This window comes from Gopherus flavomarginatus, chromosome 1 (assembly GCF_025201925.1).
Source record: "Gopherus flavomarginatus isolate rGopFla2 chromosome 1, rGopFla2.mat.asm, whole genome shotgun sequence".
Classification (NCBI taxonomy): domain Eukaryota; kingdom Metazoa; phylum Chordata; order Testudines; family Testudinidae; genus Gopherus; species Gopherus flavomarginatus.
This window is the reverse complement of record NC_066617.1, coordinates 371038324-371060133: the sequence shown is the minus strand read 5'-3', so window position 1 is coordinate 371060133 and position 21810 is coordinate 371038324. Positions and strand designations below refer to the sequence as shown.

Sequence of the window (21810 nt, the reverse complement as noted above, 5' to 3'; positions counted from 1 at the left end):
GACTTCAGGCATTTTCCTCCAATGAGCAAACACGTTGCTGTTATTGACATCGAAATTTCTCTACCATCATGCTACCCAATCACCTGGCTTGGTAATCTCCCTCTGAGGACTTTTCTGGACTTGACTATGACCAAAATAATCTGGTGCCATCTGTAAATCTTACCACCTCACTACTGTCCCTCTTTTCTAGACAGATAATAACTGTAGAATATTTACCCTACTAATTGTTATAAACTGTATAAACCCCTTTGATTTGCTTCTCTCCCTCACAGGCACCTTGAGCATTTTTTAGCCCAACTGATGCATCAACCACCTCATGGCAGTTCTCAACCTCACCCTCTCTGACCCTTCAACCTTCATGCTAACTGGAATCGATGGCCTGGAAATTGTCCACATCTGGATTTCCATCGCTTTCTCTACATTCTACATTATCAGCCTGTTTGGAAATGTCACAGTTCTGTTTGTTGTCGGCAAAGAGCAGACCCTGCACAAGCCGATGTACCTGCTCATCTGCATGCTGGCGCTCACAGACATTGGTACATCTACCTCCATTGTGCCAAAGGCACTGTGTATATTTTGGTTCAATCTGAAAGGCATTACTGTGTATGGTTGCCTCACACAGATGTTCTTTCTTCATGCGGCTACTACTATGCACTCAGCCGTCCTCGCAACAATGGCCTTTGATCGCTACATTGCCATATGTAACCCTCTGAGATATGCCACCATCCTCACTAATGTACGAATAGTTAAGCTAGGGCTGATGGGTCTGATAAGAGCTGTTCTCTTCATTCTACCCCTACCCTTGCTCCTGACCAGGCAGCCATTCTGTGCCAACCACATTATCCGCCATACACACTGCGACCATATGGCTGTGGTGAAGATGTCATGTGGGGACACCACATTTGAAGGGATTTATGGCTTAGTGGTAGCATTCATAGTCATCGGGTCAGACTTGATGCTCATTGTCCTGTCTTATGGTCTGATCATCAGGACTGTCCTCAGAATTTCCTCTAAGACAGCCCACCAGAAAGCCCTCAACACCTGCACAGCCCATATCTGTGTAATGCTGATGTCTTATACTCCCTTCCTCTTCACCTCTATGACACACCGGTTTGGTCAGGACATCGCTCCCCATGTCCATATCATCTTAGCTAATCTCAACTTTCTTGTCCCCCCCATGCTCAACCCTATCATTTATGGGATCAAAACCAAAGAGCTTCGTGACAAAGTGAGCAAATACACCAGCAGAAGGTGATCGGTGGGGGACACTGACTTTAAACCTGCATGACAAGAAAAGAAACTACATCTCCTTGTTAATGAAGGGTGCTCTGTCCCAGTTTGGCTAAGCTCAGCATTGTGGAAGTTCACAGCCTGAGAAGTCCCTCACACCTAACATTTTATCACTGCAGGCAGGTCCCTGGGTAAATGGAATAGGAGTGGGGCCTGACACCCTTTTGCTAGCCAGTTCCCGTGGGGTAGTACAGAAGCCGAGAAAGTTCACTACAGTGTTTCCCCTCTTACACTTGGGAACTGGGAGAAACTGATGGGTTGGATATCAGTGACATGTATATATGTGTGTAACTTGTGGAATCCTCATAAAATGATAAAAGCTGAAATTTGTGTCTTTGGGGAATATCACATTTCTGCCTGGGTTGGCTTCCAGAGACTATACCATATTAAACCGTTTTCCTTTCCTATTTTATTATAGAGTTAGAGAAGCAAACCTGACATTTTTTATTTGGCCTCTTGAACATATTTGATAGCAAATTAAAACTTTGTCAAGCAAGATTCCTCTCAGATTCAGTACTTAGACACAGTGAAGGCACCCATAGAAATGACTCTCCTGAGCAAAAATGCTGACAAATTTATGATCCTTCAGCATTACAGAAATTAACGGAAAATTTCAGTTTTATTTTTTAGCATTGTGCACCAAAGAAATGTTGTGGAAATGGCAAATGCTGTTTCAAAACTGCTACAATCCAAAGACACAATGTGACATTCTATACCTTGGGGGAGCGTACTGTAACCCCCATATTCCTCATTTTCACATAATCGTGATCTGACATATAAAGCAGTCCTTGAAGGTATCAGGGGAAAAGTTATGATCTGTTCAAAGTAATTTTTATATCCATATACGTGTATCATTAATGCATATGAAGTAATGAGAATTGTGTTGGATGGTGGTCACTAAAACATGCTTTAAATTGAGAAATCCAGCAGATATTAGCCCCCTTGAGCAACAGCAAGGAAAGTAACCAAAGCCCGGGCAGGATGTTAAACCAGCTATCAACAGCCATTGTCCAGCAAGGGAGCTCCAATGCAATGTCTCACGTGCATGAGGCCTCAAAAAGGGAATTGCTAAACCTTGCTTGGAGAGACTTGACAATGCCCCCAAGACATGCCTGGACTTGTGTTCTACAAGCCCATGGACTGAGGGTATAAAACGGAGTGGACACATACTGGGCCCATCTCCCGCTTCCACCTATGCTGCAAGCAACCAAGACACTGAGAAAAATGCAAAATTTCAACACAGGAGAGTGGTCCAGGTTAAAGGAACAGACCTGTGCATTAAGGCCTGCAATATCCAGTGGGATTGAGAGTTGAGATGATGTGCTTATATTTTATTTTAGTTTGGTAAGCACTCAGATGTTTTAAGCTTTGACTTATAATCACTTAAAATTCTTTATAGTTAATAAATCTGTTTGTTCCACTTGAAGCAGTGCGTTTGATTTGAAGTATGTCACAAACTCCTCTTGGAATAACAAGACCGGTATATATCAATTTCTTCATTAAATTGATGAACTCATATAAGCTTCCAGCATCCAGTGGACATAACTGGACACTGCAAGACGGAGGTTCCTAGGGTTGTGTCTGGGACCGTAGCTATTGTCTAATGTCATTCACTTGCACGATCGAAGGAGCAGCTTACATGGCAGAGGCTGTGCGTGAACAGCCCAGGAGTGGGGGTTCTCACAGCAGAGCAGGGTAAGGCTGGCTCCCAGTCAAGGATTGGAGTGACCTAGCAGATCACTGAACTGGATAAAATTGAGTTCAAGGAGGCCAAACGTTCAGCAAGTAAATGTTCAGAAAATAGGTCAGACAAATCAAGTCTGAAGAGAAGTGTTTGAGAATGGCAAAAGGCAGGGGAGCAGCTCATTTTGTGTCAGACCAGCGAGGGGAGGAGACCTGCTGAACAACTACACAAAGGCCCTCTCTGAGGGAAGGGAGGGCCTGCTGCAGGGACAGCCTGAGAGGGACGCATTCCCTTTTAAATTAGGATTTAAACTAGGTTTGCCGGGGGGTGGACACCTAAGCCCAGAGGTAGACGGGGTAGTGGGATACTGGGAGGAAACACAAGGTAACAATCCCAGTCTTTTCCACCTCTCTCTGTATGAAAGTTGCCCTCGGGCCTTGATTATTCTGCCCTGAACCCCTCTAGTTCTGCAATATCCTGGGTGAGAAGGGTGCCCAGTATTACACATTGGGATTCACAGGAGGGTGAAACATTGTCAGACTGATCTCATGGCATTGTATTTTCTATGGGATTCCCCATCCCACTCTCCCTGGATCCCAGTGTTTTGCTTAGTTTCTGTCCATGCTTGCACTGTGAGCAGGGTTTCACACAGCTGTGTACCATGATGCCCAGATTCCTGACCTGAGTTCATACAGTTAAATTAGAACGTGGTAATGTTTTAGAAGTTCATGCTTTTCCCTCCAATGGGGGGACACATTGCAGCTATTGACATTGAAGTTCATCCGCTATCATGCTGCCCGTTCACCTGGCTGGTTAGCTCCCTGTGAGGACTTTTCTGGACTTGACTGTGACTTAAATAATCGGGTGCCATCTGCAAATGTTGTCACCTCACTGCTCACCCCACTTTCTAGATTGGTGATAAGTATAAAATATTTACAATTCTATTTGTTATAACATGCGTAACCCCCTCTCCGCTCGCTGTCCTTCCCTCCCTTCACACGCACCTTCAGCATTTCTGAGCCCAATCGACTCATCGACCACATCATGGCAGTTTTTAACCTCACCCCCTCTGAGACTTCAACATTCATCCCAAGGGGCATCCCTGGCCTGGAAGCTGCTCACCTCTGGATTTCCATCCCTTTCGCTATGTTTTACATTATTGGCCTGTTGGGAAATTTCACGATTCTGTTTGTTGTAGACAAAGAGTAGACCCTGCACAAGCCGATGTACCTGCTGCTTTGCATTTTGCCATCCACAGAAATCAGCACAACTACCTCTGTCCTGCCAAAGGCACTGTGTATATTTTGGTTTAATTTGAAAGACATTACTCTGAGTGGCTTCCTTACCCAGATGTTCTTCCTTTACGCTGGTCTTATGGTACACTCATTCATCCTTGTTACAATGGCCTTTGATCGCTACGTTGCCATATGTAACCCTCTGAGATACACCACCATCCTCACCAATGCATGAATAGCTAAGCTAGGGCTAGTGGGTTTGATAAGACCTGTTCTCCTTGTTCTGCTCTTGAGCAAGCTGCCGTTCTGTGCCAACCACATTATCCCCCATTTATACTGTGACCACATGGCTGTGGTGAAGATGTCGTGTGGGAACATCACAGTCAGCAGGCTGTATGGTTTTGTGGCAGCATTTGTAATGATTGGGTCAGACTTGATTCTCATTGCCCTGTCCTACGCTCTGATCATCAGGGCTGTCCTCAGAATCTCCTCCAAGGAAGCCCACCAGAAAGCCCTCAACACCTACACAGCCTACCTCATTATGATGCTGATTTCTTATCCTCCCTTATTCTTTTCCACTCTGACATACCGGTTCGGTCAGGGCATCGCTCCCCATTTTCACATCCTCTTGGCTGACATCGGTTTTGTTGTCCCCCTTGTGCTCAATCCTATAATTTATGGGGTCAAAACCAAAGACCTTCGTGAGAAAGTGGGCAAATATACCTGCTGCAAAAGGTGATCACCAGGGGCGAGTGACTTTAAACCTGTGTGACAAGAGGAAGAAAGGAGATCTCCTTGTTTATGAAGATTGCTCTGTCCCAGTTTGTCTGATCTGGTCATTGTGGAAGTTGACACTCTGAGTAGTTCCTGACACCTAATGGCTTATCACTCCATCACCAAGCACTGCTCTGTCCTGTAGAGGGCTTTTCCTTCTCCCATCCGCTGGTTCTTGTCACGTGGACAGAAAGCAGAAGACCATAAGTCCGAAGTGCAGGCAGTGAGATGTATATGGAGGTTAGTTGTAAGCAAGCATCTCCATAGCTCAAAGTGCTGGTAGAGTTTGTTACCCAGTTTTCCATTCCCAGGTCTTATTCCCCAGAGCCTTTTTCACGTGTCCCTCTTCCTCGTTCTAATGCCACAGAACATTGCCTGTGTCCCCATTTCCCATTCTCATTTTTCCACCTCCTTCTTCTTAGCAGTCCCAAATATACCTGCCATACACATCCTTAGTCCCACCTATTAAAACTTTTGGCCATGTTCCATTTTGGAGGTTCGTGAGTTTGGGGTCTTCATCCTACCCCTTTTGTATCAATGGGAGGGATAAGGAATGAGGTTGTGTTCTGGCCAAGGAAAAATTTTTCTTTGGATTTTACTGTTATTATGTCTCCCCGCATCCTGTTTTGCCCCTCCTAACTGGTTGCTTCACCTTGGCTTGGAAAGGAGCCATGCAGCCTTTCAGTGTATACTCAGATATTACACTCTCACCAGACCCTGTAACATATTTAGTTCTATTTCTTATCTCTTCCTATTATACTAACAAACCCATCTGGCTAGGCAGAAGCAACACACACAGTGTCTTTGTCCTTTGTTCACACATATTAGTGTAAGATATAAGAGAATCAAAACATCAAACCCAAAATTCAATCTCAGGCTGTGTCATAACATTTTTCCCAGATCTGGACCTTAGCGTCCAAAATATGGGTGTTAGCATGAAAACCTCCAAGCTTAGTTACCAGCTTGGACCTGGTAAAGCTGCCACCAGCCAGGGATTTATACAGTGCCTGGCTCACTGTGGTCTCCACAAAACCTTCCCTGGGGGACCCCAAGACTCAGATTCCTTGAGTCTCACAACAAAGAGGAAAAAGCCATTTCCCTTCCCCCTCCTAACCTCCAGGTGTTCCCTTCCTTAGATTCCTGGACAGATATACAGAAGCAAGCTCCGTGAATCTAAAAAGAGGGACTCCACCCTCCCTGTTTCCAGTCCTGGAAACACAAGTACTTTCCCACCTCACCCAGAGGGTATGCAAAGTCAGGTTAGTAAATCTAACACAAAGAGATTTTCCCCCTGACTTCTTCCTCTCACCAATTCCCTGGTGAGCTACAGACTCAATTCCCTGGAATCCTCACTAAAGAAAAACTCCAACAGGTCAAGAAAGCTTTACATAAAAAGAAAGAAAAGGACATAAAAATAGTCTATCTGTATTAAGGTGACAAATACAGGGTCATTTGCTTAAAAGAAAAAAACGAATAACCAGCCTTATCCAAAAAGAATACAATTTAACACATTCCAGCAACTACACACATGTAAATAAAAAAGAAAACAATATAAACCTATTATTGTCTTACTATTCTTGTACTTACAACTTGGAAACAGAAGATTAGAAAGCCAGGAGATAGAAAGATCACTCTCAGAGCCGAGAGGGTCAGACCGAAGACAAAGAACAAAGAACTCACACACAAACTTCCCTCCACCCAGATTTGAAAAAGTCTTCTTTCCTGATTGGTCTTCTGGTCAGGTGTTTCAGGTTACTGGTGTTATCCCTTTACAGGTAAAAGAATATTAACCTTTAGCTATTTGTTTATGACGCCCCCGAAACTGCAGACGGGGGGAACCTCACTGGCCGCGATTTCCTCCTAGAACTTTAAAATAAACAGATTAATACAACACATGCACCTTTACATATACCACTAAGTATATAACTAACAGACTTTTACATTTTAAGAACACTTTTTAACTACTGGATTGTGGGAAACTTTCACGGGAGAGTGCATCAGCTACTTTGTTAGAAGCTCCTGAGATGTGCTGAATTTCAAATCAAAATCTTGGAGAGCTAAACTCCAACAAAGAAGTTTCTTGTTGTTCCCCTTGGCAGTATGAAGCCACTTTAGCGCAGCATGGTCAGTTTGTAGCTGGAACCGCCGTCCCCAAACATATGGGCGTAGCTTTTCCAGGGCGTACACAATGGCATAGCATTCCTTTTCACTGACTGACCAGTGACTTTCCCTCTCAGACAGTTTCTTGCTGAGAAACACGACAGGATGGAAGTTGTGATCCGTTGCTTCCTGCATGAGAACTGCTCCTATACCACGCTCAGATGCATCCGTGGTTACTAGGAATGGCTTGTCAAAGTCTGGGGCCCTGAGCACAGGGTCAGACACGAGCATCGCCTTAAGTTGGGTAAAGGCCTTTTGACACTCATCAGTCCACTTTACTGCATTTGGCTGGGTCTTTTTGGTCAGGTCGGTCAGTGGGGCAGCGATTTGGCTGTAGTGTGGTACAAATCGCCTGTAGTACCCGGCCAAGCCTAAGAAGGATTGGACCTGTTTCTTTGACTTTGGGACAGGCCACTTTTGGATAGCATCCACCTTGGCCTGTAGGGGGTTTATGGTTCCTCGACCCAACTGGTGTCCCAGGTAAGTTACTCGGTTTTGGCCTATTTGATACTTTTTGGCCTTAACAGTTAGTCCGGCCTGCCTGATGCACTCAAAGACCTTTTCCAGGTGTAGGTATTCGGGCCAGGAGTCTGAAAAAAATGGCCACATCATCGAGGTAGGCAACTGCAAATTCTCCCAGTCCAGCTAGTAGACCATCTACCAGCCTCTGGTAGGTGACGGGTGCATTTCGCAGCCAGAAAGGAAGGACATTAAATTCATACACCTCCGCATGGGTGACGAATGCTGACCTTTCCTTGGCAGGTTTATCTAGTGGTACTTGCCAGTACCCCTTGGTTAAGTCTATTGTAGAGATGAACTGGGCCCGTCCCAACTTCTCCAATAGCTCATCGGTGCATGGCATTGGATAGTTGTCAGGACGAGTTACCGCATTTAGCTTACGGTAGTCCACGCAAAAGCGTATTTCCCCATCTGGTTTGGGTACCAGAACCACTGGAGATGCCCATGCACTGGTAGATGAGCGGATTATACCCATCTGTAGCATGTTCTGGATCTCCTGTTCTATAGCAGCTTGGGCATGAGGAGACATCCGGTAGGGTGGGGTTCTAATGGGGTGAGCATTACCTGTGTCAATAGAGTGGTATGCCCGTTCAGTCCGTCCTGGGGTGGCTGAGAACAATGGGGCGAAGCTAGTGCACAGCTCCTTGATTTGTCGCCGCTGCAGACGTTCCAGGGTTGTGGAGAGGTTCACCTCTTCCACGCCACCGTCTTTTTTCCCGTCGTAGTAGACACCTTCAGGCCACTTAGCATCATCTCCCTGGACTGTAAACTGACAAACCTGTAAGTCCCTGGAATAGAAAGGCTTGAGAGAATTAACATGGTACACTCTGGGCTTTAGTGAGGAATTGGGAAATGCTATGAGGTAGTTCACAGTTCCCAGGCGCTCTTGGACCGTGAATGGCCCTTCCCATGATGCTTTCATCTTATGGGCCTGTTGCGCCTTCAAGACCATAACCTGGTCTCCTACCTTGAAGGAACACTCTCTGGTATGTTTGTCATAGCAGGCCTTTTGCTCTTCCTGAGCATCCTTTAGGTTCTCTCTAGCAAGGGCTAAAGAGTGTCGGAGGGTGCTTTGTAGGTTGCTTACAAAGTCCAGAATGTTAGTTCCTGGAGAAGGCGTAAACCCCTCCCATTGCTGCTTCACCAACTGTAATGGCCCCTTAACCTTGTGGCCATACACAAGTTCAAATGGTGAAAACCCTAAACTGGGATGTGGCACAGCCCTGTAGGCAAACAGCAACTGCTGCAACACTAGGTCCCAATTATTGGAGTGTTCGTTGACAAATTTACGTATCATGGCCCCCAAAGTTCCATTAAACCTTTCCACCAGGCCATTGGTTTGATGGTGGTACGGGGTGGCAACCAAGTGGTTTACCCCATGAGTTTCCCACAGTTCTTTCATGGTCCCTGCCAGGAAATTAGATCCTGAATCTGTAAGGATGTCGGAGGGCCAACCTACCCTGGCAAAAATGTCTGTTAGGGCCAGGTACACAGTGTTAGCCCTGGTGTTGCCTAGAGCTACAGCTTCCGGCCATCGGGTAGCAAAGTCCACGAAAGTCAGTACGTACTGCTTTCCTCTGGGTGTCTTTTTTGGGAAAGGACCCAGAATATCCACAGCTACTCACTGAAATAGGACCTTAATTATGGGGAGTGTCTGGAGAGGGGCCTTGACCTGGTCTTGGGGTTTTCCCACTCTTTGGCATACCTCACAAGACCGGACATACTTGGCAAAATCCTTGCCCATCCCCTCCCAGTGGAAGGACTTCCCCAACCGGTCCTTGGTTCTGTTCACCCCAGCATGGCCACTGGGATGATCATGGGCTAAGCTTAAGAGCTTTCCCCGGTACTTAGTTGGAACCACCAACTGTTTTTGCGGCTGTCATTCTTCCCAGTGTCCACCAGAAAGAATTTCCTTGTATAAAAGTCCTTGGTCTATAACAAACCGGGATTGATTAGAAGAGCTGAGTGGCAGTGGGGTGCTCCGTGCCGCCGCCCAATCTTTCTGAAGGCTGTCATCTGCTTCCTGCTCAGTCTGGAACTGTTCCCTTGAGGCTGGGGTCAACAGTTCTTCCTCAGACTGTGGACTTGGGCTTGGTCCCTCTGGAAGCGATCTAGGTGATGGGGTTGTTTCCGTTGCTGGTGAACCGCTCTCCGCTGGTGTCCCAGGTAAGTCACTCTGTTTTGGCCTATTTGATACTTTTTGCCCTTAACAGTTAGTCCGGCCTGCCTGATGCGCTTAAAGACCTTTTCCAGGTGTAGTAGGTGTTCGGGCCTTTGGGTTGATGAATTTGGGGTCTACGAAGGATTGGTGGATAGCTAACTCTTGTGCCCCCGTGTCTCTCCACGCAGTAACCTTCTTTCCGCCCACTCTCAAATTTTCCCTTCGCTCCAACGTATTTGAGAGGCATCTGGGCCTGGGGATCTTAGGTGTGAGGGTGGTGTAATGAACTGCACTCGGTTGGCGTTCTTTGGGCAGTTGGCCTTGATATGTCCCAGTTCATTACACTTAAAGCATCTTCCAGCTGACTGGTCACTGGGTCGAGATGGGTTACTGGAGACTGGTGAGGTAGAAGAATATGGCATCTGTGGCTTTACTTGGGTTGTAGGTGGGGTCTTTGGTTGCCCTTGGTTGTAGGGTTTATTTCTGGTGTGCCCTCTGGGGTATTCGCTCCCCCTGATAGTAGCTTTCTTGCTTTCTGCCACTTCCATCCATTTAGCTCCAATCTCCCCCGCCTTGGTGAGATTTTTTGGGTTTTCCATCTTGTATATACCGTGTTATGTCCTCAGGAACATCATCCAAGAACTGCTCCATTCGTATGAGGAGGTGCAGTTCTTCCAAGGATTTAACATTGTTTCCTGATATCCAGGCCTCATAATTCTTTCCAACGTAGTAGGCGTGTTTGGGAAATGACACATCTGGTTTCCACTTTTGGGTTCTGAAACACCGACGGGCATGATCCGGAGTTATCCCCATTCTGTATCTGGCCTTGGTTTGAAAAAGTTTATAGTCGTTCATTTTCTCCTTAGGCATTTCAGCTGCCACCTCTGCTAAAGGTCCACTGAGCTGTGGCCTCAATTCTACCATGTACTGGTCTTCAGGGATGCTGTACCCAAGACAGGCTCTTTCAAAATTTTCTAAGAAAGCCTCGGTGTCACCACCTGCCTTGTAGGTGGGAAATTTCCTGTGCTGTGGAACAATCATTGGCGCAGGGTGGTTAGGGTTGGCTGTGTTTTGCTTAGCCTTTTCTAATTCCATGGCCTGTCAGTGGGCTTCCCTCTGGAGTTCCAGCTGTTTTGGGTGGTCTGCATCTTTGGCTGCTTGCTCTCTTTTGTAGGCTGCCTCTCTTTCTCTTTCTCTCTTGTAGTTTTTTTTCCATATCTCACCTGTGCTCGGCGTCTTTGATTTGTTCTTCCCCAGCATTTTTGCCTTAGAAGGCATGATTCCTGTTTTCTTGTGTTGAAGTGCCCTCCGGTGTTTACTGCCTGAACTGCAGGCTCTCTGTTGCCTCCTGGGGTCTGCCTAGCAACAGTGCCTTTTTCCCTTTCTTCCTCTAGATAATCTTTTAAATGTAAAGTAAACCAGAAAAACCACTTTATTTGCATGAGTATTGTGGTGGTATTTGACTCACAATCGGAGTGCTATTGTCTGAAAAAAGACCCTTAACAGTTCCTTAATGGTTCCTTGCTTAATATGCAAGCCAAAAACTGCAAGAGAGAGCAGAAAAAAAAATTCTCTCTGGTTTCTTTTAAAACCAAACCCTCTCTGCTTAAAAGCCCCTAGCAGAGAAAAGAAAAATATAATATTCCTACTGGCTTCTGATTTCTATCTATCCCACAATGCTACCACTCATATCATAACATTTTTCCCAGATCTGGACCTTAGCGTCCAAAATATGGGTGTTAGCATGAAAACCTCCAAGCTTAGTTACCAGCTTGGACCTGGTAAAGCTGCCACCAGCCAGGGATTTATACAGTGCCTGGCTCACTGTGGTCTCCCCAAAACCTTCCCTGGGGGACCCCAGACTCAGATTCCTTGAGTCTCACAGCAAAGGGGAATAAATCGTTTCCCTTCCCCCTCCTCCCCTCCAGGTGTTCCCTCCCTTGGGTTCCTGGAGAGATATACAGAAGCAAGCTCCGTGAATCTAAACAGAGGGACTCCACCCTCCCTGTTTCCAGTCCTGGAAACACAAGTACTTCCCTCCACCCAGATTTGAAAAAGTCTTGTTTCCTAATTGGTCCTCTGGTCAGGTGTTTCAGGTTACTGGTGTTACCCCTTTACAGGTAAAAAAATATTAACCCTTAGCTATCTGTTTATGACAGGCTGACAACCAAGTCTATACACTAACATCTCCCTTCCTGAGTTCCCTCTCTTTGACCATCACCTGATGTCTTTCATTGTCACCCATCAGCCTCCACCTCCACACACCCTGTCATTTGGCATTTCCGTAACTTCTAGACTACCAGAAGATACTGCAGCTTTCTGATGCAAGGTGGCTTTCCATTAGTTCCTGTGAGAACAGGGTTCTTGATCAGTTTGACCAACAAAAGCTACACATTCAGATAGCCAAAGAGAAAAGAAAGAAACTCTACAAAGATGAGCTTCTTTATCATGTGTACAATGATCTGGTGAGCAAAATTTACCTGATTTTTTTATGTCCAATCCTTCAGGAAACCTGGAGGATAAACCGAGTTACAACTAACAGTAACAAGACAATTCAACACAAAATGTGGACATTGACTTACATCACTGAATGCAATTAGAAATGAATAATACAATAATGTTATTGTTGTTTTGTCACTACATATTTTTGGGGATACTTTGGGGCTATGTTTAACACCATCCTTTGCCATTTTTTGTTTGAAACACCTGCCAACCCTTAAATAGGGACACAAGTACCAGTTCTGGGGGGTTGATTTTGAATTTGATTGTCATCTTATAGGTGTGCTGCTAATGTGGATGAACTTCTACTGGGGCATATAGCTTTTTTAAAAATCAAATCTGTACTAGATATCTAAAGAAAATTTCCATGTTATTTTATATAAAGACTAATGTATGAATTAAAAAAAAACCCTTTGTTTCAAGCAATAGATGGGGCTACTTTTAAGTTAGTTTTTTAAGTGACGTTGGGCTATTAATGCAGTAGAAATCTGGCCATCCCAGCCAGAACCCGAGGGGCCAGAGAAGCAGCCTAGAAGGCCAGAGGCAGAGCAGCAGCTAAGCCAGAAGAGCCAGAGCTGGGCTGGAGGAAGAGCAGCAACTGAGCCAGAAGAGCCAGAGCTGGGCCGGAGGAAGAGTAGCAGTGCTGAGGCCCAGCTGGGGAGCTGGAGCTGGAGAAGACCAGAGCTGGGATCTGGGACAGCTCAAACCAGCTGTGCCAATGAGGAGCCAGAGATGAGCTACAGGAGGGGTCTGCTGGGCAAAAGCCAAGATAGTGCACGTGATCCGTGCCACAAGTAACACGGCATCCAAGTGTGATGAGCAGCTGCAGAGAGCAAGATGGAGCCATGGGAAGAGGGCCCAGTGGAGAAACACATCGCCTGACGTCAGGGCCTTGAAGTTGGACTTCAGTGGATATCTTAATTATACAAATTCCCCTGCTGCCATCTTTAACAGTGGAATATTTCATAAGGTCACTGTTTCAATGCTCATTGCTGGGCTTCTGCGGTAACATCCCGATAGGACGCACAGGGGCACAGCAATTGTCTCAGGCTGTCTGCAAATGACTGAAGGCCTAATGCAGAAATGATATCAATAGTGGTATGTGTGTTAGGCATTGGTCAGATCAGAGTCTGTCTAGCTCAGTAGCCTGTATATGACAGTGAACAGCCCCAGATGCTTCAGAGAAATCAGATGCTGCCTCTGATCGCTGTTGGCTCTACCATCCCTCTGTAGGGTTTGGGTGCCACTGGCAGTAGCTTGTGGATATCTTCATTGCAAAAACTCCCCCTTACCACCACCATCTTTAACAGTGGAATAGCTCACAAGGTCACTGTTTCAATGATCATCGCTGGGCTTCTGTGGTAACACTCCAATAGGACGCACAGGGGCACAGCAATTGTCTCAGGCTGTCTGCAAATGACTGAAGGCCCATGGTGGAAATGATATCAATAGTGGTATGTGTGTTAGGCACAGAGTCAGTCAAGGTATATCACTGCACATGTTCCACTTGGTTCATGGTGGGGGAAGTTCCACTGCAAATAGAAACGCTAAAAGACTTTACAGGATTGGTTTTTTTTTTCTAAATTAAAGCTGGGATTGTGGCGCACAAGATGCAACTTCCAGAAAGTCAGACCAGCTCACTGAGGCACGTCAAATGCGGCCAATTGGAGTCTTGTTCTTCAGAACCTGGAATCAGTGGCGGGATTGCTCAGAACCTCATCAAAGATTCCGAACCTCAACAAAGCATCAAATCCCTCCTCAACTGCCACCTTCGTGCCTGTGCATCTTGCTCCCAGAACTGGGAACCTAAGCACAAACCCCAGCCAAACCCACAATCCCATACACAGTGGCTGCACATGTGCTGAGCAGGCAAAGGGAATTGTGCCAATAGGGGCTGCTGCAGCCCATGATTGGGGGAAGTGTCATTTCCACATTATACCTAAACCCTGGTAGCAACAGCGGTTTCACCCATAGGAGGGATGGGGCTGGAGCCAGAGCGTCAAAGAGGCAACCAGCACTGTCACTGCTGACCCCCACTGGCAACTCACTTTGTGCAGTTTTAGGCAGAGCTACTACGGAGGGAGCCCAAATGTCTTGCTCCATGTTTTATTCCTCACCAGCAAAGAAACACCCATTAGAGCATGACAGAGACAGGGAGAACCACTCTAGGGTCTGAGATTCTCAGCAGAGACTTTGAGCCAGTGAGGCAGATCCCACAATTTTAGAACAGAGCTTGGTGAATTTTCATAGCACTTGGACCATCCGCTGCCCATCTCAGGTGGATGCTGTGCTGGGCCACTGTACTGGACAGGAGATTCGGAGGCAATGTTATGTATAACTCTTTTACGCTCCCCCTTGTCCTGCACCTCAGCTTCGCTCTTTGCTGGAGCCCAAGGCAGAGCTCTGTCTTTCCAGGACTTTTCAGAAAGTATTTGACAGAGTGAAATCTTGGGGCTATAGCTATTGTTAATAGTTCCCAGTTAGTTTCAAGGAAAGAAAGCCATACATCTAGTAATGGAGATTCTCTTTGTCTTTGTAAGGAGGAGAGGATGACAGACTATCAAATACAGGTAGGATCTGATGAGAAACAGTCAGATGAAAAAGAGTCCTATTAAATTACATGGTGTAATGACAAACAACTAAGAAGTGCCCATTTCTTGGAGGGCTCATATTAAAATGCTGGAAGTCTAAATAATAAGAAGGGTGAACTTGAGTACCTTTTATTAAATGAGGGTATTTACTTAACAGGTTTTACTCTTTCTTGGAACCAGCAAGAAGTAACCGCAAAAAAAGGTCGAACTAATGCAGTACTTAGAGTTGATTTATTTCTTGCTTCTGTTATATGCGCAGTTACACACACACCTCATGCACACTGGCAGGCTGTAGATGCAAGTGTTGCTTTCGATCTTAGCTGACTGAGACTGGATAAGTTCCAGCTTCCCAGAGATCCCACTGCTAAGGGACAAGAGTCCCCGATGTCCCTTCAGATCTACGGGAGGGCTCTACTGCTTCCGGTCTGGTCCTGAGTTTCTGCTGTCGTAGGTTCTCTCTCTCGCTGGCTGCTACTGCCGTAGGTTTGTATATAGTCCCATATACACCTTAGCTATCCTTACATGCTAATATTTCAGTTCAAGCCTTGCAACTCGTTTCTTACACCCACACTATCTCACTCATTCCTTGCATTGATTGATCACATATTCATAAGTATGAAAACAATTGGTAATATAGCTTTAAGCAAGCCCCTCACATCCACTGCTGTTTGTGGTTCAGACAGGAAACTGTGCAAACTGCACTTTCAGAGCAAGGTGAAGCTTTGAAGCAAGACACAGACAGGTTGAAAAGGCAGATGTGGGTGGGGTGGCAAGGGCTGCCCCTCCTCCCCATGGAGCAGAAGCTGCTGCTGTCTGGGGGTGGCCAAGCCATGGATGGGGGTCACAGCCGGCTACATTGCTGCCCCTTGATCCGTGGATCACAATAAGGATCGTTGGACAGTGGACCCCTAGAACAGCTGGTGGAGCTTGGTGATTCACTGAACCAACGACCGAATATTACAACATAAGCTTAAAAATACAATGAAAAACACCGAGGATAATTAATAGGACCACAATGGGGTGCATTAAGACTGTTAGAATTCCTGAAGCTTTAGGGGACCAGCTCCTCAAAATGTCCCACCAGTGATGCTTGGGTAGGTTGACTATCTCATCGCCCAGATGTTCTATTTGACGACTTTTAGCAAAGATACAGATTTGGGTAGTCCTTGAGGATTGGGTCACATTGGAGCTTTTGTTTAAGAGGCCAGTCCAGATAGACCAGTTTTAGGATGGGGAACAGGCAGGTCGGGTGAGGGAGCCAAAACATTGATGGTTTGGGGTGAAGGCAGCATCCATGTGCTATGATAGGTGCCATTGACCAAAATGCCAGCTACATTGTGGGTACATTGGATATTGTTATCGGTAAAATCACATTCTTGGCTGGAGGGCAACCACTAGCGGGACATATTTTTGCATGAGGTTGTAACACAGAACAGATCCCCTATCTTGCAATGGTAGGAAAACACAGAGACCCTCCTTCTTGTGGCCCAGCTTGGAGAAGCAGGCATCCTGGAGCACCGATCCAGGTGGACAGATCCAAAACCCCGATTTAACCTGCGAGCTGTGGACAGCAGGGTTGAAGTGTCCCAAAGCCAGAGTCCAGTGGGATTGAGTTCTAATGGGGAGCCATAACTGGTCCACCACCGGCCAAGGTTTTTCAACTAGCCAGCAAGGGACGGTAGCTGGTTTGGTGCCATCCTGAATTTGTAAGTGGAAGAAACCCCACCTTGGTCCCGTTGAAATCCATGAGCAGCTGTGGCTAAAATTCCAGTCCAGATTAAGATCTTGCTGGACTGAAACAGGGATTGCAGCACTGCTCATTTGGGACACTTGATCCTCCCACCAAATTTGCATTTTCAAATGGATCACTGTGCAAGAACGATGAGCCCATGTGGACACACTGCCACTTGGAGGATCTTGGGGGTGAGCACTGATCTATCCAGAGTGATGGTTGCTATTTGACTTTTTGTAGATTTTTAACAGCTTGGGAGCAATTGCGATACAATTGGGATGCGTTTAGGACTTCCATGCTAATCACATTGGTGAGTGGTATCATGTCGTGCTCTGGAAATCTGGGATTTATGGTGGTGGGGAGAATACCAAGAGTGCTACTGAGACCTCCTGGAGATCCCCTCTGATTCGAATGAGAAAGTGATCCCAAAATCATTATCCATTCTTGGGGGGCAGGGGAGTGTTAAGGATCTCCAGTGACCTCAGCAATGGGGAAGAGGGGTTCCCAAGATGTCCCACACATGTGGTGATGTTAACGGGGGGGTGTACGTTGGCCACTATTTGGGACCGATCCCATAGATACAACATTGGGTTAGTTGTTTGAATTGCTTCAACTTTATAAAGGTTTTGTCAAAATGTTTCACAAGAGTTCCTATCCCCTGGCCCCTGGCGGGTCATGATATATAAATTTCATTTAACCAAGGGCTATTGAGGGGGTTCCCCCCACTCCCATTGGAGTATTGCCATTGCAGCCAGATGGTAATATTTTGTATTGTTTCTGACCATGGAACCTGAGGCGCATAGCGTGCGTAAAGCTTTTCCCACCAAGTTAATTGGAAATTATGAAGGATCCATGGGTCACCCCCAGAATGTGGGTCCAACATATTACATGGGTCATGGATTGGCAAGGGATTTCCACTGGGTATAAGCAATTGGAAACGGAGGAAGGAGGCCTCTGGTTGTTTCGGATAGGATTTTGCATCTTAATCTGGCTACTGGGGACCCCACTTGCCATGGGAGCCCTTGTTTATTTGAATCATTATTGGGTTTCCCATGTTGGTAATGAAGTAGGGGCCCTCCCACGGGGCCCCCAGTGGGGAAGTGGTGAACTTCTGGTCCATAACTTGGTCACCCACACTTAAAAGGGCTGGAGTAGTGGGTCGATCCTTGTCCATTTTATTTTGGGCCTTCAGGATTTGTTCAGTTACTCACAATTACAGCTGTGGCAGTTCCTCTTGGAGGAGTTTGTACCACCGCAATCGGTGTGGCTCCTCTGGGACAGGTGGTAAGGGGCCCTAGTCCAGGGTCCACATAAGCACCATTAAAATTCCAAAAATCAGCTGATAGGAAGTGATTTGGGAGTTCAGCTGTTGTTTGCTGTGGATGGCTGCCAAGGTTATTGTTAATTTATGACCCATGATCCCCCTTGGTCCTGAAGGACCTTCCTAAGAGCCTCCTTAATCGTACAATTTGTGAGTCCTGGGCTCTTCAGGTGGCGGGGAATATGCAGCTACCCCTTAATGCCCCTTAAAGGGGGGAGGGATAGCTCAGTGGTTTGAGCATTGGCCTGCTAAACCCAGGGTTGAGAACTCAATCCTTGAGGGGGCCACCTAAGGATCTGGGGCAAAAATTGGTCCTGCTAGTGAAGGCAGGGGGCTGGACTCAATGACCTTTCAAAGTCCCTTCCAGTTCTAGGAGATTGGTATATCTCCAGTTATTATCTATTACCTTATTAATGCCCAATGCTTGGAGTATGGCCTGTCCACATTTCTCCCAGGAACTCGGGGCCCTCTGTCGACATCAATAACCACAGGAGTCCCACACCAGCACATAATTTCCTGAAACAACCTTTTGGCTGCTTGAGCAGTGGTATGGGACTTCATGGGGAAAGCCTCCACCTACTAAAGGAATCGATGACCCTGAACAGACTAGTCTGTCCCTGGGGACCTCTGGGTAGGCCCTCTATGACATCCACTTGTATGCAGGACCATGGACTGCCCTCCGACTGCTGATGGAGCATCAGTAGAGCCTTGTCTGAGTCTCCTGTTTTTTGGGGGTTGTTAGCCATGCACATCAAACAGTTTTGCACCCAATGGGTTACATCCTTTTTCATTTGTGGACACTGGGAGACACTCTTATGGTGAACAAGAGTGTTCTCTACCCCCTCGTGAGCAAAGCTATGGGCCCAGCAGAGTAGGTCTATCCTGTCCCATATACCCGGCAAGACTACTGGGGTCCTGTCAGGGTAGTTTGACAGCAACCGTCGCCACCAGGGCCGGCTCCAGGCACCAGCTTATCGAGCAGGTGCTTGGGGCAGCAACTTTGGAGCGGGGTGGCACTTTCAGGTATTCGGTGGCAATTCGGCAGAGGGTCCCTCACTCCTGCTCCGAGTGAAGGACCTCCCACTGAATTGCCGCAGATTGTGATTGTGGCTTTTTTTTTTCCTTTTTTTTGGCTGCTTGGGGTGGCAAAACCCCTGGAGCCGGCTCTGGTCGCCGCATGGCCCCCAGTGTCTCCATCACACTAACAACATTAGTTTTGTTCAAGGTGTCTCATTTACAATTCCAGAAGGCATCAAAGGAGGTGATGCTCAGGAACATGACTGATGTATATCAGCCCAGGGATGTTGGTGACATATTGAAACTTTTGCTTCCACTCTTCAGCATGGACCAATGCCTTGCCATCTATGAAGCACCAGCCATCCCACTCCCATTGTCACAGCCAATTACGGATGTCCTCCACCACACAGAGGGAATCACTGAACAGGACCAGTGGGCCCAAGCTTCCAGCACCCACAGGCTTCAACTACATCAGAAGCCTGCTTAACAACTAGTGAGGGCACTATATGACTGAGATGCTAAAGGAACACTCAAGGATGATAACACTACTGCAGAGCAATAAAATGAATTCTTTGCCTCAGTCCTCATGGCTGAGAATGTGAGGAAGATTCCCAACCCTGAATCATTCTTTTTAGGTGATGAAGCTGAGGAACTATCCCAGATTGAGGTGTTACTAGAAGAGGTTTTGCATCAAATGGATAAATTAAACAGTAATAAGTCACCAGGACCAGATGGTATACTGGGGCCACGACTGTTCAATATATTCATAAATAATTTGGAGAAAGGGGTAAACAGTGAGATGGCAAAGTTTTCAGATGATCCAAAACTACTCAAGATAGAGTGACAAAGCACCTTCTTGGTCTCACCAGCCTCAGCTGTTTTTTGCCTTGGTGAGACAGGCTTGGGGGTAAAACAGTCCCTCTTGGCTGCACAGAGGCAGTCCATCTTCTCTCAGCCAGTGTTTTGGCCTTATTTTTCTCCCTTATGGGAGGGAATGCAGCCTCTCCTCCTGGAAAGGCTTACTCCTTTGCTGCTACTCACCTGCTGGTAGCTTGACCTGTAGTCACCCCTCCTCAGTTGACAGGAAGGATGGCCTATTAACTTTCTGGCACTCTTTTCTATCCCGTCACCCCTTACAGCATCTTTTCTGAGTTTATCACAATCATTAAGGCCAAAGCAGAGTTACAAAGGGATCCCACAAAACAGGGTGACAGGGCAACAAAATGGATGGTGAAATTCAGTGTTGACAAATGGAAAGTAAAGGCCATTGGAAAACATAATCTCAAGTATACCTATAAAATGATAGGGTCTAAATTAGCTGTTACCACTCAAGAAAGAGATGTTGGAGTCATTGTGGATAATTTTCTGAAACATCCAATCAATGTTAAGCATCAGTGAAAAAAGGTAATAGACTTTTGGGAATCATTAGAAAAAGGATAGATAATAAGAGAGAAAATATGATATTGCCTCTATATAAATCCATAGTAAGCCCATCTCTTGACTACTGCAATCAGATATGGTCACCTCATCTTTAAAAAGATCTACTGGATTTGGAAAAAGTTCAGAAAAGGGCAATGAAAATGATTAGAGGTATAGAATCATAGAATCATAGAAGATTAGGGTTGGAAGAGACCTCAGGAGGTCATCTAGCCCAAACCCCTGCTCAAAGCAGGACCAACACCAACTAAATTATCCCAGCCAGGGCTTTGTCAAGGATTAAAAACCGCTAAGGATGGAGATTCCACCACCTCCCTAGGGAACCCATTCCAGTGCTTCACCACCCTCCTAATGAAATAGTGTTTCCTAATATCCAACCTAGATCTCCCCTCACTGCAACTTGAGACCATTGCTCCTTGTTTTGTCATCTGCCTCCGCTGAGAACAGCCAAGCTCCACCTTCTCTGGAACCACCCTTCAGGTGATTGAAGACTGCTCTCAGATCCCCCCTCACTCTTGTCCTTGGCACACTAAATAACCCCAGTTCTCTTATAAATTATGTGCCCCAGCCTCCTCCGGCATATCTACCTCTCCCACTGCTTAATGTCATCCACAAACTTGATGAGAGTGCAATCCATTCCATCATCCAGATAGTTAATGAAGATTGTGCAGTGCAAAGCAGTATAATTTGAGGTTTATACTCCAGTGGGCTGTGTGAGCCTGGAGAGAGGGGAAATTGGCTCATGTGTGCTTATCATACGTTGCCTCCTTATGTAAGGCCTCGAGTAGCTCATTTTGGGTGTGCTTCACCAACTGCTGTCGATTTGGGTGATAACAGAGCCTGAAGAGTTTGAATCACCAGCAAAGCAGTGTCAAAAAGGGCCAGCCCAGCTGGGTGGTTACAGGGGTGCAGCAGTTCCCACAGCTCCCAGACTGCACCCCAGGGGTGACAACCCATCACACTCATACTCTCCTGGAACCCAAATTAGGATCCCAGGCACCTGTGACACAAGCATGGTTGAGGGACTGTAACTGCTTGTCTATGGCAGATTGTGTATGCTTCAGAAGCTTTTTTCCTATATTTCTCCAGTCCTTTACTCCATTTTTGGTGATGCAGGTTCTCTCAAACCACTGGAAAACTGTCTGCAAGGAAAGTAGAAAACTGCATCTGCCTGCTCACTTTACTCTAAAAATGAAAATGTCTTGTAATATTCAGATGTAAATGAGAAAGACCGAGACACAACTTTGCTTGTGCTAGTGTCCCTGGTTCACTTTCTCTCCTTCTTTGGACTTTGAGCCACTTCATTGCCTATGGAATTTGCATGCTTCTGCTCTTTGGTTGCTGTCTGGCTGCTATACCTGGGCCAGCTGTGGGACTCCTCCTGCTGTTA

General features: G+C 46.3%; 1 protein-coding gene across 1 annotated transcript; it reads left to right on the top strand.

Moving 5' to 3' along the window:
- Window positions 1-316: 316 nt before the first annotated feature.
- LOC127056847 (olfactory receptor 52P1-like) lies at window positions 317-1255 on the top strand. The gene has a single exon (XM_050965204.1). It carries the CDS (start codon window positions 317-319, stop codon window positions 1253-1255), a length of 939 nt encoding a protein of 312 aa, XP_050821161.1.
- The last annotated feature ends 20555 nt before the right edge of the window (window positions 1256-21810 follow it).